Genomic DNA, 17,222 nt, shown 5'->3' on the forward strand with positions numbered 1-17,222 from the left:
ATTTGATCGCATCCTCTGCGTGTAATTTTATATTACACAAAACTCCGACGCGAGCTGCCGGCTCCTTTAAGCATTAGGAGGGAGTTGGAGGCTGCGAAATAAAATTGGAGGAGGTTAAAAAAAAAAAAAAAAAAAAAAAAAAAAAAAGAGGAGAAAGGGAAAAAAAAAAAAAAAAAAAAAAAGAAACACCCCCCCAACTAAAAGCCTGGCAGGGGTGTAGGGCTGATAGGCTCGCCCGGAGGAAAGCACATTACGTAGGCAAGCGGCTCCGCTCAACTTGCCACCTGCGCCGGGAGAGCTGCCGGGGAAGCGAGACCCTGCCGGAGCCCCTCGCCCATCGCTGGCCGCCCACCCGTCCTCCGCCATGGACTGCTGCAACGTAGGTTTCCCCCTTTCCCCCCAGCATCTCACCTTTCTGCATTTAATTGATTAATATTGTTATTGCCCCCCCCTCCCCCCCAACCTCCTCCTGGAGCGGGGTACGGGGGCGGTGGAGGGGATTTGGGGTGGTGATGTAGGTGGGGGGGTATTTGCAGGGGGGTGATGCTGCGGATGGGTGCTGCACCCAACAGCTCAACCAACTCTGCGTCCATCCCCCCCTCACCCGGTGCTGCTGCAGCCCCCCAGGCCCATACCCCCACCCCAGAGCCCCCCCCCCCTCCCATTTCACACCAGTTCAGGATCCATCCCGCTGGGGCCAGCAGCCAGCCTGCACCATGGGCAGCATCCCATATCCCGGTCAGGAAAGTCCCCCCATCCCCAAATCCAGCTGCCAGGATGAGGGGTTCTGCTTTTATTCAGCTTTTTCTCACTTCACCCCCTGCTCCCCGCCCCCCCCCCCCCAATTCCAATTACTCTCCAGGCAGGATCAGGGGTGGCTTGATGAATAAAGGGATAAATTGGGGCAAGCAAGGGGGCTGTACCCCTCCGTCCCCACCTGAGGGTGAGCACCCCTTGCCACCCAACCGCCAGTCGGCTCAGGGAGCTGATCCAGCGGGAAAGCACAACGTTTTTCCTCCCTTTCTCCCTCCCCTCCCTCTTTTTTTCCCCCTTTCCCCCCCTTTTTTCCCCTTTTTCCCCCTCCTGCTTAGCCGCCAGCAGACAGTAGCTCCCATCTCCCCTCCTGGGCACCTCCAGAGAGGCAAAGCCCACCCTGGGTATAGGATTTATCCCCCCTGGATATAGGATATTCCCCGCCATATATAGGATTTCTCCCTCTAAATTTAGGATTTTTCCCTGGATACAGGTTTTTACCCTCTGCATGTAGGATTTCTCCCCCTGGATATAGGATTTCTCCTCTGGATATAGGTGTCTGTCATCGTCCCCCCATATAGGATTTCTCCCCTGCATATAGGATTTCTTTCCTGGATATAGGCTTTCTCCCCCTGGGTATAGGTTTTCTCTCCTGAATATAGGATTTCTTTCCTGGATATAGTATTTCTCCCCCTGGATATAGGATTTCTCTCCTGGATATAGGTCCCTGCTCCCCCATATAGGATTTCTCCCCTGAATATAGGATTCCTTCCCCCTGGATATAGGATTTCTTCCCCCTGGATATAGGATTTCTCCCATGGATATAGGATTTCCAGCCCTGGCTATAACATTTCCACCCTGGACATATCATTTCCCCCTCGGACCCGTCACTTAAGCCGCCGCCGCTCTTTTGCTCCCCTCACCTTTCACGACAGTAAAACAACCCGAGCAACTTTATGGAGCCGCGGCAAGCTCCGAGGGGAAGAGCATCCTCCTCAAATCTGCAGCTTCCAAAAAAACCCAAAACTCTTTTTAAGTCCTTTAAAGCCCTCCTGGGGTGATGAGAAGGATGCACCCCCACCGCTGCTGGCACCAGAGTGTCCAGCACCAGCTTGGTCCTGTCTCGTTTATTTTTCCCGTGGGATTTTTCCCTCCTTGACCTCGGCGCTGGGTCCAACCGCTCCGGTGGGATGTGGCAGCAGGGGAGTGGGCTGTGGTGATTTATCCCTGGGGAGGCTTTTCCTCCCCTCCGGCATCACTCCCTTCCCTAATTTCCTGGTGTTTTCAGCCAAAGCCCTGAGGAGGTATGCGGGAAGATGCAACAGGCTGTGAGGGAAGGGGAAACTGAGGCAGAGCCAGCTTGGCTTGTGCAGTGTGACCCCCCCTGTGCCAAAAATCCCCTCCCTCAAACCCACCCTCTGCTCCCATGGATGTTCCTCTCCCTGTATCACACCCTTCGAGGAAGCAGGATCCAGCCCCAGCGGGGCTGGTGGGGTCCGGCTTCCTGCAGCCAGGTGGTCCAGGGGATAGATTTAGGGATGAGCAGGGGGCGAAGCATCTCCCCCTGCCGCACCTTCGGTTGCCCATCCCCTGAGACACCCGCAAGGCACCCTGATTTTTAGCAAAGGACCCTGATTTTTAACAAAGGACCCTGATTTTTAGCCAAGAAACCTAACTTTTAGCACAGGGGCTAATTTAGGACCTTATTTAATGGATTTAATTGGGGAGGGATGCCCTTTCTGGCGTGCCACCGGCCATAACCCTCCTGTTGGCGCCAGCAGGAGGGAGCCTGCACAAAGCTGGACGAGGACATCCTGGACATCCCTTTGGATGATCCTGACGCCAACGCGGCGGCCGCCAAGATCCAGGCTAGTTTCCGCGGCCATATGACCCGCAAGAAGATCAAAGGGGGTGAGATCGATCGGAAAACCAAGGACGCTGAGTGCGCCAACAGCACCCGCGGCGGCGACCTCCGCAACGGCGACTAGGTACGCCCCGAATCTCCCTTTTTCCCTCCAAAATCAGGTCATTTTTACAAGGATGCTGCTCCAAGCATCCTTCCCCATGCCGATTCGGGACGGAGAAGGGATTTTTCTTCCCAGGAGGTAAAAGCACGCAGGCAGGCAGCCCCTGCCTGCCCTAATTTTGGGAGCGCGCCGTAGTAGTTAGCATGGGAAGGCGAAGCCCTAGATTTGAATTGAATTTCTCCCTTAGCAACACCACCCCAAACGCCTCGCCTCAGCACATGCTATTTTTAAAAGCCTATGTCACAGTCTCCTGGCAGGAAAAGGTAAATTTAAAAAGCGCCCACGATGCCGAGGCCGCGTGGCATTGGGGCCTGGGGGGTGGTTGTGCCATGCCCTGTGCCGTGCCGGCGTGGCGAGCAGAGAACGGCCCCGGCTGCGCCGAAGGCTGGTTTGGGATTAGTGGTGGGGAGGTCTTGCTGCCGGCTTGGCCACGTGTGTGTGTGTCGGGGCTGGTGGGGATGCAGATGGGATGGAACTGGGGTGCAGTGGGGATTCAACGGGGATGAAGCAGGGATGCGGTAAGGATGCAATGGGGGTACAGTGAGAGTTCAGTGGGGATGCACTAAAGGATGCAGTGGGAATGCAGTAGGAAAGAACTGGGGATGCAGTGGGGACCAAACTAAAGATGCAGTGGGGATGCAGTGGGGATGCAAGCGGGATGAACTGGGTATGCAGTGAGGATGCAGTGAGAATGCAGTGGGAATGAGCTGAGGATGCAACAGGGATTCAGTGAGGATGCGATGAGCACGGACTGAGTATGCAGTGGGGATGCAATCGGGATGCAGTGGGGATTCAGCGAGGGTGCTGTGGGGCTGCACTGGAAAGGCAATGGGAAAGCAACGGGCAGTCAGTGGGGCTGCAGTGGGGATTCAGCGAGGATGCAGTCGGGAGTCAGTGGGACTGCAGGGAGGATGCCATGGGGATGCAACAGGGAAGCAACTGCCAAGTGCAGGGGCTGTGAAGCTTATTAGGGCCATGGGGTTTGTTAGGGCTGCCTCGTTAGGTGGGCTGGGCAGGCTTGCATCGGGTGAGCTGGGTTCACCCCCTCCCACCGGGGTCCTCTGGCCTGGGGGGCCCAGGCTGGGTGTCCCCCCACCCCCGGCTGCTGGGATGGGGCTGGGCGAGGGCAGGTTGCAGGCAGCAGGACACGGGTGCAGGAGCAGGGCACAGGCAGGGTGTGGGCGGGCTGCAAGTAGGGCATGGGCAGGGTGCAGGCAGGGTGTGGGCAGGGCATGGAGAGGATGAGAGCTGCAGGAGCAGGGCGTGGGCAGGGTGCAGGCAGGGGTGCTGGCAGGGGGGGGACGGGGCACGGAGAGGGTGCAGGATGCAGCAGCAAGGTGCAAGAACAGGGCACGGGCAGGGTAGGGGCAGGGTGGAGGGGCAGGGTGCAGGCAGGGTGCAGGCAGGACACAGGGTGCAGGAGCAGGGTGCAGGGACAGGGTGCAGGCAGGACACAGGGTGCAGGAGCAGGGTGCAGCAGCAGGGTGTGGGCAGGGTGCAGGCAGGGCACAGGGTGCAGGAGCAGGGTGTGGGCAGGGCGCAGGGTGCAAGAGCAGGGTGCAGGAGCAGGGTGCAGGAGCAGGGTGCAGGCAGGGCGCAGGGTGCAGGAGCAGGGTGCAGGAGCAGGGTGCAGGAGCAGGGTGCAGGGTGCAGGAGCAGGGTGCAGGCAGGGCGCAGGGTGCAGCAGCAGGGTGCGGGCAGGGTGCAGGAGCAGGGTGCAGGGTGCAGGAGCAGGGTGCAGGAGCAGGGTGCAAGCAGGGCGCAGGGTGCAGGGTGCAGGAGCAGGGTGCAGGAGCAGGGTGCAGGAGCAGGGTGCAAGCAGGGCGCAGGGTGCAGGGTGCAGGAGCAGGGTGCAGGAGCAGGGTGCAGGAGCAGGGTGCAGGAGCAGGGTGCAGGCAGGGCTGACTGCTCTCTCCTTGCTTGCAGGGGCCACCAGGCGCTCCCCGGACCCCCTCACCGCCGAGCCCCCGCTGACCACAGAGGCCCAGGAGCCCCCGCTTCGCCCCGCCACCCCCCCGCATGCACCCCCCGGGGTCCCCCCACAGCCAGGCTCTGCCCCTGCCCCCGGCCGCTGCCCCCTGCCCCAGCCCCCCCCCACCCCAATAAACATCCCTGCCAGAGGCCCTGCCTGTCCTTGGTGCCCTTCGATGTCACCCGGCAGAGTGGTGAGGTCACAGCGGCGCGAAGGTGGGATGGTCACGGGGCGGGTGATGCCATACATGCATGTGTGACGTCACTGGCAGGCGTGTGGTGGCTGGTGTGACACCATCCAGCCACATGTGACATCACTGCAGGGCGTGCGATGGCTGGCGTGACGTCACGCAAGCGTGCGTGGTATGGCATGATGCCGCTCCTGGGTGGGAGACAGCTCATGTCACGCTTTGCAGCCATGAGCTGGGTGGTGTGACGTCACTGCTGGACGTGTGACAGCTGGTGTGACATCACATAGGCATGTGTCATGTCACCCCTGGCTGTGTGATGGCGGGTGTGACATCACACAGGCGCACACGACATCGCCGATGGATGCGGCAGCCAGCGGGGGGTCACACCGGCATGAGCTGGGTGCTGTGATGTCACACACTCGTTGTGACATCATCCTGCCTGACACAGGGTGTGACATCACGGTGACGGACCAGCGATGGGCCTTGGGGTGTGACAACACACACATGCCACAGAGGCTACCCTGAGGACCCCGGCCGGTGCGCTGTGACATCACACAGCCGCTATGACATCACCCGGAGGGACATGGGGCCCCCAACTCCCTGAATCCCCACAAACTCACCCAAAACGAAGGCGCCGAACAGCGCGGCCACTTTTAATCAGAAAACCCCTAAAAAAAGTGCGTGCCCCACCCCCACCCCCGACCCCTCGTTTGCCCCCCCTGCTTCTAATGCTCTTTTATGAAAAAATCCCCCATTTCAACTGATATATATATATATATATATATATATATATATAAAAAATAAGAGGATCCCCCCCTCCAGGCGGGGCCAGGGCTATTTTGGGGTGTTATATTTACGGGGAGACTCGGCCCCCCCAAACCCGAGGAGCCTCCCGCATCCATTAAACAACCCCACGACGAGTCCAGCTGCTTGAGGCGTCTTTTAAAAAGGAAAAAACCAACCCAAAAAGGGGAAAAAAAACACCCCAGAAAATGAGGGGGTGTCTGCGTTCTGCATACGAGCACCCCTTTCTTTTGGGGGTGGGGGGGCTCACACCAAGGAGCCGGCTCGGCTCTGTGCCGGCACCATGACGGGGATGGCGCCTGCCCGTGCCAAGCTGGAGGGGGGCAACGACCCCGGGGGGGCGGCCGGATCCTGGCGGCGCTGGGGGACCCCGTTAATGGTGGGGGGGGAGAGGCTGGGGACGCGTCCCCCTCCCCGGGGTGGGGGTCCCCGGTAGCTGCCGGTGGTGGTGAGGATGGAGGCGGTGTCGGAGGGGGGTTTGGCACCGTAGGGTCTCTCCCGGGTGCCGGCGATGGAGGACAAGGTGCTGGTTTTGGAGATGGTGTCCGAAGCCGGGCTCCTCGCCCACGTGGGGGTTTTGGGGGCCACGGCGTCTTCCCTGCCGAGAGGGGACAACGTCGGAGAGATCAGCGCTGAGCAAGCCCAATATTCCCCTCCCCAGCAGCCCCCCACCAAAGCAATGGGGCCCCCAAGGTTGTGCCACAGCTCCTGGACCCCAAAAGAGGGGAGCAAGAGGGAAAGGGGGGGGAAACAGAAGCGGAAAATGCCCTTGTTAATTCTGAAACCTAATGACGGCTGGCTGGAGATGGAAACCTCCTCCCCCATTAGCTCTGAAAACTAGCAATGACTGGCCAGAAATGGAAACCTCCTCCCCACTCCCGTTAACTCTGAAACCTAATGATGACTGGCCAGAGATGGAAACCTTCCTCCCCACCCCTCGTTAACTCTGAAACCTAATGATGACTGGCCAGAGATGGAAACCTCCTCCTCCCTCATTAACCCTGAAAGCTAGCGATGACAACTTGAACCGCCTCCGCAGGAGGGGCGCCTCACTTGATCTCGTTGGCTGCCTCCTCCTGGCAGTCACGTTTCTTCCTCCGGTAGCCAACGACTCGCTGGGCGAAGAAGATGACAGTGGCAAGGGCACCCAGGGAGCCCAGCACGGCGCCGGCGATGACTGCTTTGGTGCTAGCTGCCGGAGAGAGGCAGGGAGGTGGCGGGGACGGGGGGAGGTCGCCTCCCTCCTTATTTCCATGTGGACCCCACAGGGACCTCGTGGGGACCGTGCTCCCACCCTCCCCAGCCCTGTGGACACGTACTCAGTACTCACTTGAGTGCACCTCCAGGAGGATGCTGCACTCGGCTGAACCCGCTTGGTTCTCAGCCACGCAGACGTAGAGACCCGACATGTCCAGGGAGAGGTTGGTCAGCTTGAGGGTGCCCCTGGCCCGGTCTGCGGGCGAGAAATTCAGGTGCTGCCCTGGGACCACCGGCCTGTGCCCCCCAAAACCTCCTTGGACAGGGAGCGGGCAGGGTTAGGGGGACATTGCCCTGGGGCAGGGTTAGGGGGACACTCTCCTGGGGCAGGGTTAGGGGGACACTCCCCTGGGGCAGGGTTAGGGGGACATTCCCCTGGGGCAGGGTTAAGGGGACAGTGCCCTGGGGCAGGGTTAGGGGGACACTCTCCTGGGGCAGGGTTAGGGGGACATTCCCCTGGGGCAGGGTTAGGGGGACACTCCCCTGGGGCAGGGTTAGGGGGACATTGCCCTGGGGCAGGGTTAGGGGGACAGTGCCCTGGGGCAGGGTTAGGGGGACACTCTCCTGGGGCAGGGTTAGGGGGACACTCCCCTGGGGCAGGGTTAGGGGGACATTGCCCTGGGGCAGGGTTAGGGGGACACTCTCCTGGGGCAGGGTTAGGGGGACACTCCCCTGGGGCAGGGTTAGGGGGACACTCTCCTGGGGCAGGGTTAGGGGGACATTGCCCTGGGGCAGGGTTAGGGGGACAGTGCCCTGGGGCAGGGTTAGGGGGACACTCCCCTGGGGCAGGGTTAGGGGGACATTGCCCTGGGGCAGGGTTAGGGGGACACTCCCCTGGGGCAGGGTTAGGGGGACACTCCCCTGGGGCAGGGTTAGGGGGACATTGCCCTGGGGCAGGGTTAGGGGGACAGTGCCCTGGGGCAGGGTTAGGGGGACACTCCCCTGGGGCAGGGTTAGGGGGACACTCCCCTGGGGCAGGGTTAGGGGGACATTGCCCTGGGGCAGGGTTAGGGGGACAGTGCCCTGGGGCAGGGTTAGGGGGACACTCCCCTGGGGCAGGGTTAGGGGGACACTCTCCTGGGGCAGGGTTAGGGGGACATTGCCCTGGGGCAGGGTTAGGGGGACACTCTCCTGGGGCAGGGTTAGGGGGACAAAGCTGAAAGCATCCCCCAGCTGAAGCTTCCCAGGATTTTCCAACCCCCCCGCCCCCCGCCCCGCCAGCCCCCCGCTGTGCCACCTTACCCTGGGCAGGGGGGAAGAAGACCTGCAGGGTGGGGGCCGTGCGCTGCCACTGGTACCCGGGCGAGGGCTTCCCCTTCTCGGAGGCACAGCTCAGCGTCACGTTGGCTCCCACGGTGGGGCTGCCGTGCAGCTGGCAGCTGGGGGTGGCTGGTGGCACTGCAGGCACCCACATTAATCCCCAGAGACACCGGGGTGGGGGTGGGGGAGGGGGATTGTCCAAAGGAGCCGGGGTGACCAGCGGAGCCTTACCCAGGACGGTGAGGTTGATGACACCGATGTTCTTGCCTGTGCTGGTGTCGTCATCCACCACGTTGACGGTGCACATGTACTGGCCCGAGTCACGCTCCCGGGTGGCGTTGATGAACACCGAGATGTTGTGGGTGAGGATGGGGTACAGGAATCCCACGCGGGGCTTCAGCTCTGTCTCCTCCACCTTTGCCACCCCGTCCAGGTAGGTCAGGATCTGCATGGGGGAAAACACCTGCTTGGTCACATCTGGATGGTGTTGCAGGAGAGGAACCCCTCTGACAAATCCTAAATTTTGTGGAGTAGCCGTTGCTGCAGGAGCTCCCCGCATCCTCAGGTGTCCTGAGCATCCATGGCATGGGAACCGTGGGCATCTCCCCACCGTGGGCAGCACAAGTACCCCCCTGCCATGGGCACCATGGCAGCTGCCCTGTCATGAGCATCTCCCCATCATGGGCACCACGCGCATCCTCCCATCACGGGCACCACACGCATCCTCCCATCACGGGCATCTCCCCATCACAGGTACCATGAGCACCTCCCCAGCACAGGCACTATGATCATGCCCCCACTGTGGGCATCTCTGCATCATGGGCACCATGAGCATCCCCCAGTCCTGGGCATCTTCCCTTCATGGGTATCTCCCTGTTGCAAGCACCACAGACATGCTCCCATCGTGGGCACCGACCCATCATCACGAGCTTCCCCCCATTGCAGGCACCTCTGCATCATGGGCACCACAATCATCCCCCCACTGTGGGCACCTCCCCAGTGTGGGCACCATGAGCATCTTCCTACCAAGGGCATCTCCCCATCTTGGCTACCTCCCCACTGTGGGCACCACAAGCATCTCCCCATTGCAGGCACCACAGACATGACCTCATCGTGGGCATCTACACGTCACCATCACCATGAGCATCTCCCCATCAAGGGCGCCTCTCCATTGCAGGCACCATGAGCTTGCCTGTCATGGGCACCGTGGGCACCTCCATGTAGTGGGCACCTCTGCATGGTGGGCACCATGAGCAGCTCCCCATCATGGGCACCTCCCCATCATGGGCACCACTCCATGGTGGGCACCACGAGCATCTCCCCATCATGGGCACCATGGGCACCACTCCATCACGGGTACCATGAGCATCTCGCCATCATGGGCGCCACTCCATCATGGGCACCATGAGCTTTCCCCCACCACAGGCACCACAGGCACCTCCCCATTGCAGGCGCTACTGGCATGGCCCCATCATAGCCATCTCCCCATCACAAGTACCATGGGCACCTTCCCGTGGTGGACCTCTCCTCATCATAGGCACCACAAGCATCTCCCCATCGCGGGCACCTCCCCACCATGGGCACTGCCTGGCTTGTCCCCTCCCTCTCCCCCCACATCCCCTCCCCACTTCTCACCTGGAAGGGGCCAGCATCTTCCTTGTTCAGCAGCCAGGTGATGTAGGGCTTCTTCTGGGAGTGGCTGGTGTACCAGGCGGGCAGCACCGCTTGCTGCCCCTCCACCGAGAAGACCAAGCTTGTCCCCACGTGCACCTCCAGCACAGCCGAGGAGACACCTGCCCACAGCCGGAGAGAGAAGAAAACGGGACGTGACTCAACCCCATGCCATTTTCCCACAAAACCCCACCAATTGTTGCAAATCCTCCCCATTCCCAAGGGAAACCCCAACAATCCCAAGTTATTGCCGGGAGCTGGGCCAGCAGAACGTTCTTCCTCCTTCCCTGCCATGGGAAGGGCTTTCCGGCCGCTCTGGAGGATGCAGGACAATGCCGCTCCCTCCCATCCCCCTTTTACCCCCTGCCTGGGGTGGGGAAACCCCCCCAACTCCTGGGGGACCGCTGCCTCTCCCCAGGGGGCTCCCGCAGCCGGACACCCCCCTTTAGCACAGCACTGGGGTACCCCTGACCACCCCGATGCTGCACCAGATCCTCCATCCCATGGGATTTATTTTGAGGGGAGGCGCCCACATGCACCCCACAAGGCCTTCCTGTCATCCCAGCACCCCCCCTTTCTGCTGCTGGTGCTAAACTGGGATTATTCACGGGTGGCCTCCCCTGAACCCCCATCTCACCCCATCCCAACTCCTATCCCATCCCAAATACCCCATCCTTACACTCCCTGTGTCCCAGCATCCCCCCCAAACGCCACTGGGAGGAGGCAATGGGATACCAGTGGGTACCACGGACCGGAGAAGGATGCTCCGGCTCCCAGGGGAAGATTACTCCCCGGCTTTGCCTGTAAGGCTCAGCTGGAAAATTAATCGGCTCAGGCGAGGTCGGGTTTGCGCTGGGGTTGGTTTGTTTTTTTTTTTTCCCGGGGGAATGCCACCGAGGACCTGCATCCCGGCAGCTCCATCCCTGCATCCCGCCCATCGATCCATGTCCCCAGCTGGCCCCAGTCCTGCCAGCGCCCCAGGGATGCTCTGGGTTGGGATGCAGGGTGGGAAGGATGATGCTACCCCATCATCCCAAATCTTTGCTGCCACCTGGAATTTGGGGGAAAAAAACCTGGTTTTGAAGGATTTAGGGAGGCTCCAACAGCCTCACCTTCTTCTCTACAGACTCAAGGGTTTTAATTTGATATTTCCAGGGTGGGAAGAGGAAAACAAGGCCCCAGGGGGTATTTTTAGCCTCCTCCCTGCATCCGTTCATCCCCCTCCCGACAAGGCATCGGCACAGTTTCCGGACGGAGCCTTCCAGCTCCAGGCAGGAAACTCTGCTTCGGCCGATAAGTCTTCCCAGGAATTTAAAAAAAAAAATAAAAAAAATCAAATTTCCCTTCTCTGGTGAAAAACCGGGAGAAATCAGCCCCAGTCTGGTGAGGATGCTTAAAAATAGCTCACCCAGGCTAAGAACATAAACCCTTAAGTCCTGGCGAGGGGGAAGAAAAACGGCTGCCGGGCGAGGGAGGTGGCAGGGGGGAGCCTGCGTGCCACCCTAGCGTGGGCAAAATAATTGCTGCTATTATTATTATTAATTATAGACAGCTATGGCATGGAATAAAATCAACAGTATGGAAAAAGGACGTTAATTGTCTTGGAAATCTATGTCACGATCAAGATAGTTGTATTAAATTTAGTATAGAAGAAAATATATGATATCTAATAATTCTGTTGTAATTTATATAGTAAAATAGATAAGAGATAATATGCATTCTATAATCATAAATATACATATATAGTATAATAATCACAAATAAGCATATGTTTTTATAAGAACAGTGATAATAGTGGGGATGTGATAGTGCTATTAGTTACCATAACACTCATAGGAATGATAGTAGTGATAAAACCGATGTTAATTCTAATAATAATGATGTTAATGTTAATGCTAATAATAATAATAATAATATAGTTCATTAATGATGCAGATGGCATCATTAAATGACACCAGAGCTCCTAAACTTCTGTGCATCCCCAACAGCTGGGAAAATCCAGGTTTTTTCAGCCCAGCTTCTCCATCACTGTACATATAATTGTATTAAATTTAGATAATCTAGAAGAAAATATGATGTATATAATAATTATATTGTATTTTCTATAATAAAAGAGATAATGTCATGTACATTATATAATAATTATGAATATAATTATATTTTATAACAATGAAAATGATAGTTATATTAATTATATTATTGTTATTATTATTATGGCTCATTAATGATGCTAATGGCATCATTAAATGACACCACAACTCCTAAACCTCTGTGCGTCCCCAACAGCTGGGAAAATCCCGGTTTTCCAGCCCCGCTCCTCCATCAGCAACATTTTTTGGGCACAAAAAAGGTGATGGGCCAACAGGCGCTGCGGGTCCCTGGGGAAATCCAGGCTCTGGAAGATGAAAAGATGCTCCGGCACCGCCTGTCGTACCCCAAGGCATCCAAACAGCCCCATGTACTGCAACCGCAGCAAACCTGCCGGTGCCGGCTGCGGGCCAGGCCCCCCGTGCCCTCACCAGGGTGTGTTAACTCTGAAACCTAATGATGACGATGTTAATAGCGCTCTGTGGTTGCAGCTTTGCTCTGTCATCCTGAAACCGCGGTGGCAGGAGATTGCAGCTCCATCATCCCCCCCTCCAGCACAACAGGGAGAGGTGGATGGATCCAAATCTGGAGGCTGCTCGGTCCCCAAAATCCCCTTTTTCTTGCAGAATTCACCCCAAATTTCTCATCTGGGACAAATCTGACCCTAAAAAAGGGTTGGGAGAGCTGGTGCTCGAGCTGCAGGCAGGGGACCGAACCCTTTGGCATCAGCTCCAGCTTTAGCCACCTCGCCGCTTCAAATCCTCTAATGCTTTAACCAGATCGAAAAAATTAAGCTGCTCCCAGTGCTCATAGGCATATCAGCGGGGGTGGGGGGGAACCCTGGGACCGCCCGGCTGCTCTTTGGGCTGAAAAATCTGGATTTTTATCCAGCTGCCCTGAGCTAAGCACCTGCCCAGGAGTTTTCCCTCTGCTCCAGGCCATCTGCTTGGATTTTTTTCCATATGGAAAAAAAACCCCTTTACATTTACCTTTCGAAATACTTTTACATTTTTCCCCCCCCCGCGGAAAAAAAAAATAAATCTTTAAATGTACCTTTGAATTTTTTCCCTAGGAAAAAAATACCTTTAAATCCTTGCGCACCTGCAGCAACCTCGGGATTCATCCCCACACCTATATTAAACACCCCATCCTCATCCAAAATCGCATCGTTTCACCCCAAAAAAGCTGCTTCCCAGCTCAAGGTGCAGCCTGGACCTCCCCCCAAATTATCCCCCCCTCCCCAAATCAGCATTCCCCCCCCCCCCCCCCCCCCCGACCCTATAAGCTATTAACCGTATGGGGAATTAATGCCTGGAGGCGGTTGGGGTTTGATGACCCCATTCGATAGGATTAAGGCGCCGGAGTCATGTGAAACCCAGACCCAAATTAAATCCTGAGAGACCAAGTTTGGGATTTAAAACACACAGCGGGAATCTGGCCGGAAAAATGAGTCCTTAAAAAAAAAAAATAACCCTTGGAAAAAGGTCAAGGAGCATCTCAGCGATGCGACGCAGCCACCCAGCTTTTTTTTTTTATTATTTTTGGGGGATTTTTTTTTTTTTCTCCCCTTAACTCCAACTATTTATAAACGGGCAGATAGGAGATGCCGGGCTGCGGAGCAGCGTCCGTTGGGAAAATCCACGGTGGCTTTTCTCATGACCCTGGGCGGGGGTGAGGGGCAGAAAGCGCCGTATCCTCCAGAGAGACCAAATTTGGGGAAAAAGAATTAAATAAAATAATAATAATACTACTACGTGACTTTGCTACAGATGGAAACGCGCTTTAATTCCTGATGCGGGAGAAGGAGGCGGCGATGGGATGGGAATGGGGATGGGATGGGGACAGGGATGCTGAGCATCACCCCTCATTCCGCTTATCCCCATCACGATCCCGTACGGAGCCTGCAGGGTGGGGACGGGCTGTTTGAAAGCGAATTTCCAAGGAATAACACCCGTTTGGGGCTTCAAAGCATCTTTTTGCTGCGGTTTTGTGCTCTTGGGCTCTACAGCATCACCCCCCAGGGCTCGGCATGACTTTTCTGGGGGGATCCATGAGGACCCCATGCAAATTAACGCTGTCGGGCTGCAGCAAAGGAGCATCCCGGTGGGATTTAAGGATGAAGTGACCACCACGCCTCATCTCAACGCCCTTCAATTAACTTTTATCAAGGAAAAAAAAACCTTCCAGGAGGGAAAATCAGTGGCTCCGGGTGCAGGGACCCCCACCCAGCATCCCGCCAGGGAGGAAACGCCACTGCCATTGTTTTTGGGGCCATTTCCTTTCCCCAAAGGCCTCTCCTCCGCTGGGAACGCCAAGGGATGTTTGCCTTTGGAGCAACCATGGCGTTTCCAAAAAACCTCAAATAGGGCTAGAGATTAGGGGGGGAAGGAGGGGAAAATGCCAGAGACAGAGGGAGGTTGAGACCCGTCACCCCAAAACCCACTGGGGTGGCCGTAAAGCACCAGTCAACAAGGGAAGGGGCAGGTTTTTATGGGAAAGAGGAAAAAAATTTGATTTTTTCCTGCCCGACGCCATGCAGGGAGGTGAATTACTGGCTCTGGCACATCGGGGTCCCCCCGCCATGGGGTGGCTTTTGGTTTGGGGGTGCTGGAAGGTGCCATTCAGCAGCTCCAAGGAACAAAGTGGCTTTTCCCGGGGGACCCTGATTTCTTCCTCTTGGGGCACCCCAAAGAGGGGATGGGGGTGGATCGCCACACACACACCCCCCCCAGCACCCACTTTCCTGTTGGGGTGGGGGGATCGAGAGCACGGAGAGGGGCTGGGGAGTGCCATGAGTCCCCCAGTACCCCTGTGTCCCACCCGGTGCCCCATGAAAGCTCCCCAGGGGGGGTCCCTGGGCTCCCATGCATCTGGCTGGATGCCACCCCACTGCTCCGCACCCTGCTCAGTGAGCCCCCAGTACCCCCGCGTCCTGCCCGGTGCCCCCCAGCTCCTCCACGCCCTGCCTGGTGCATCCCGGTACCCCCATGTCCTGCCCGGTGCCCCCACAGAACCCATGGGTCCTGTCCGGTGCTCTCCCAGTACCCCTGGGTCCTGCCTGGTGCGCCCCCCAGTATCCCGGGTCCTACCTGGTGCCCCACCAGTACCACCCCAGTACCCCATGTCCCGCCCGGTGCACCCCCCCCCAGTATTCCGGGTCCTCCCCGGTGCCCCCCCCCCCCCGGTACACCGGGTCCTCCCCAGTACCCCCCCAGTACCCCTGGGTCCTGCGCGGTACCCACCCGGTATCCCGGGTCCTCCTCGGTGCCCCCCCCGGTACCTTGGGTCCTGCCCGGTGCCCTCCTCGGTACCCCCCGGTACCCTGGGTCCTGCCCGGTGCCCTCCCCCGGTACCAACCCGTACCCCGGGTCCTGCCCGGTGCCCTCCTCGATACCCCCCGGCACCCCCCGGGTACCGCGGGTCCTGCACGGTGCCCGCCCCCGGTACCCCCCGGTACCCCCCCGGCACCCCATGTCCTGCTCGGTGCCATCCCCGGTACCGCGGGTCCTGCCCGGTGCCCTCCCCCGGTACCCCCCGGTACCCCGGGTCCTGCCCGGTGCCATCCCCGGTACCCCGGGTCCTGCCCGCTGCTTCTCTGGCTCCTGCACATCCTGCCCGGTCCCCCCCAGCTCGCCCCCCCCCCCCCGCACCCCCCCGGTCCCCCCGGTCCCCCCGGTGCGGCGGGGCTCACCCAGCAGCGCAGCCAGCGCCAGCGCAGCCCGCGGCAGCGCGCCCATGGCCGGACCCGCAGGTGCCAGAGGGGGGGGGCCGGGACCCGGGGGGGGGGGGGGGGGGGGGGGAGCCGCCCGCAGGTGGGGGCGGAGCCTCCGAGGGGGAGGGGCATGGGGAAGGGGCGGGGCCTCTTCCCACCCCAGGGGGGGTATCCCAGCCCCAGGCACTGCCCTCCCCCCCCCACACCGGGGTCCAAAGCAGCCCCCAGCCCCAGGCATGAAAACCAGCCCTGCACCGACAAATCGGTGGTAATCATTAATTATTTGGGTTATTATTAATTATGATATTAAGGGCACAATGTGGCACCCCAATGTCACCCACTGGGGGGGGCACAGGGACCCCTAAACCCTCCCCGGCTCCATCCTTCACCCTCCTCCTGCCAACACCCCCAGGGACCTTCAGATAAACACATTCATCCTTAAAAGCAAATCAAAAAATACCCCAAAAAAGGAGATTTGGGATTCTCCGGCTCCAGCTCCCTGGTTTCACGGAGCCTCGGGACGAATCCTGCCCGGCTCGGCCCAGGTTATCCCGGTCCTCGATCCAACCGGGGTCAGACCTCAAAGCAGGAGAGATTAGACGGTGGAGGAGGAGGAGGAGGAGGAGGAGGAGGGGCGGGGGGGGGGGTTGGAATTAATCCCTTCTCGCCCTCGTCTCCCCCTCTAAATCCAGCCCGGCCGCCGGGATTGCAGGATCCCGCCTCGGGGAGCGAGGAAGCTTTGGGGGGATCAACCTGGCCAGATCCCACCGGGATCCCACCTTCCCCCTGCCAGCACCTCCTGCCTACCACCTCACCTCCTGGTCCACCTGACGCTTCGCTCTCGCTCCTGGCAGAGGCTCCTGGGGGCAACTCGCCCTCTTTTGGGGACGTTCACCCTATTTCGGGCACCGGGAGTGAGGGATCGACCCCATCCTCCTCCTCCTCCTCCTCCTCCTCCTCCTCCTCCTCCTCCTCCTCCTCTTCCTTCTCCTCTTCCTCTCTCCGCCATCTCAGGGCTCAACTGCATCCGAAGATGACGCCAAACGCCAGCCGGGCAGCGGTCCTCGCGTTTTCAAACATTTTAGGCATCTCCACGGGGAAGGAAACCAGCTCCAGCGGCACTCCCCCCCCCCCCCCCAAAGAAAAATAAAAATTAAACATCTCACATAATAACGACCCCTGGAACAAAGCCCTGGTGGAAATAACCCAGGAGAAGACCTCCGCATCCCGCCAGAATTCCCCCCTCGAGGAGGAGAAAGACATTTGCCGACGCCCGTACGTGTTTGTTTGATTTTATTAGGACCGACACATTCATCGTATGTCACAACTTCACCGATCGATGAGCTTTAGAAAATAAAAAACAACCGAAACCGCCAGCGCCAGCCAGCAAGATAATGGGGCTTATATAGTAACACGTCTGAAAAAGGCATTAAATGCGTCCTCCCCGTCCCCGTGTCCCCCCCCCCGTCCCCATGTCCCTCCCCATCC

General features: G+C 58.6%; 2 protein-coding genes across 4 annotated transcripts; one reads left to right on the top strand and one right to left on the bottom strand.

The window, feature by feature from the left end:
• Positions 1-203: 203 nt before the first annotated feature.
• Positions 204-4,901, top strand: NRGN (neurogranin). 2 transcript variants are annotated; one of them, XM_055728645.1, is made up of 3 exons: positions 204-379; positions 2,532-2,741; positions 4,707-4,901. In XM_055728645.1, the coding sequence occupies exons 1-2, from the start codon at positions 365-367 to the stop codon at positions 2,739-2,741; spliced, it is 225 nt and encodes a 74-aa protein (XP_055584620.1). In that variant the 5' UTR covers positions 204-364; the 3' UTR covers positions 4,707-4,901. The 2 variants fall into 2 exon arrangements, with proteins under 2 accessions (XP_055584620.1, XP_055584621.1); XM_055728646.1 differs by having other exon boundaries at positions 2,535-2,741.
• An 876-nt stretch (positions 4,902-5,777) lies between these two features.
• Positions 5,778-16,843, bottom strand: ESAM (endothelial cell adhesion molecule). 2 transcript variants are annotated; one of them, XM_055728642.1, is made up of 8 exons: positions 16,550-16,843; positions 16,195-16,313; positions 9,899-10,056; positions 8,495-8,708; positions 8,246-8,401; positions 7,077-7,199; positions 6,800-6,938; positions 5,778-6,344 (listed from the first exon to the last, which is right to left on the bottom strand). In XM_055728642.1, exons 1-8 carry the CDS (start codon positions 16,759-16,761, stop codon positions 5,993-5,995), a joined length of 1,473 nt encoding a protein of 490 aa, XP_055584617.1. In that variant the 5' UTR covers positions 16,762-16,843; the 3' UTR covers positions 5,778-5,992. The 2 variants fall into 2 exon arrangements, with proteins under 2 accessions (XP_055584617.1, XP_055584618.1); XM_055728643.1 differs by lacking the exons at positions 16,195-16,313; positions 16,550-16,843 and adding an exon at positions 15,714-15,796.
• Between the last annotated feature and the right edge of the window lie 379 nt (positions 16,844-17,222).

This window comes from Falco cherrug, chromosome 17 (genome assembly GCF_023634085.1).
Source record: "Falco cherrug isolate bFalChe1 chromosome 17, bFalChe1.pri, whole genome shotgun sequence".
In the NCBI taxonomy this organism is placed as follows: domain Eukaryota; kingdom Metazoa; phylum Chordata; class Aves; order Falconiformes; family Falconidae; genus Falco; species Falco cherrug.

Coding starts and splice junctions, on each gene's coding strand:
- ESAM (XM_055728642.1), bottom strand. CDS start 16,761: ATGCAGTTGAGCCCTGAGATGGCGGAGAGAGGAAGAGGAGAAGGAAGA. Junction 10,057..16,194: donor CCCAAATCTCCTTTTTTGGG/GTATTTTTTGAT, acceptor GGCTGTGGGCAG/GTGTCTCCTCGGCTGTGCTG. Junction 8,709..9,898: donor AAGATGCTGGCCCCTTCCAG/GTGAGAAGTGGG, acceptor TCCCCCATGCAG/ATCCTGACCTACCTGGACGG.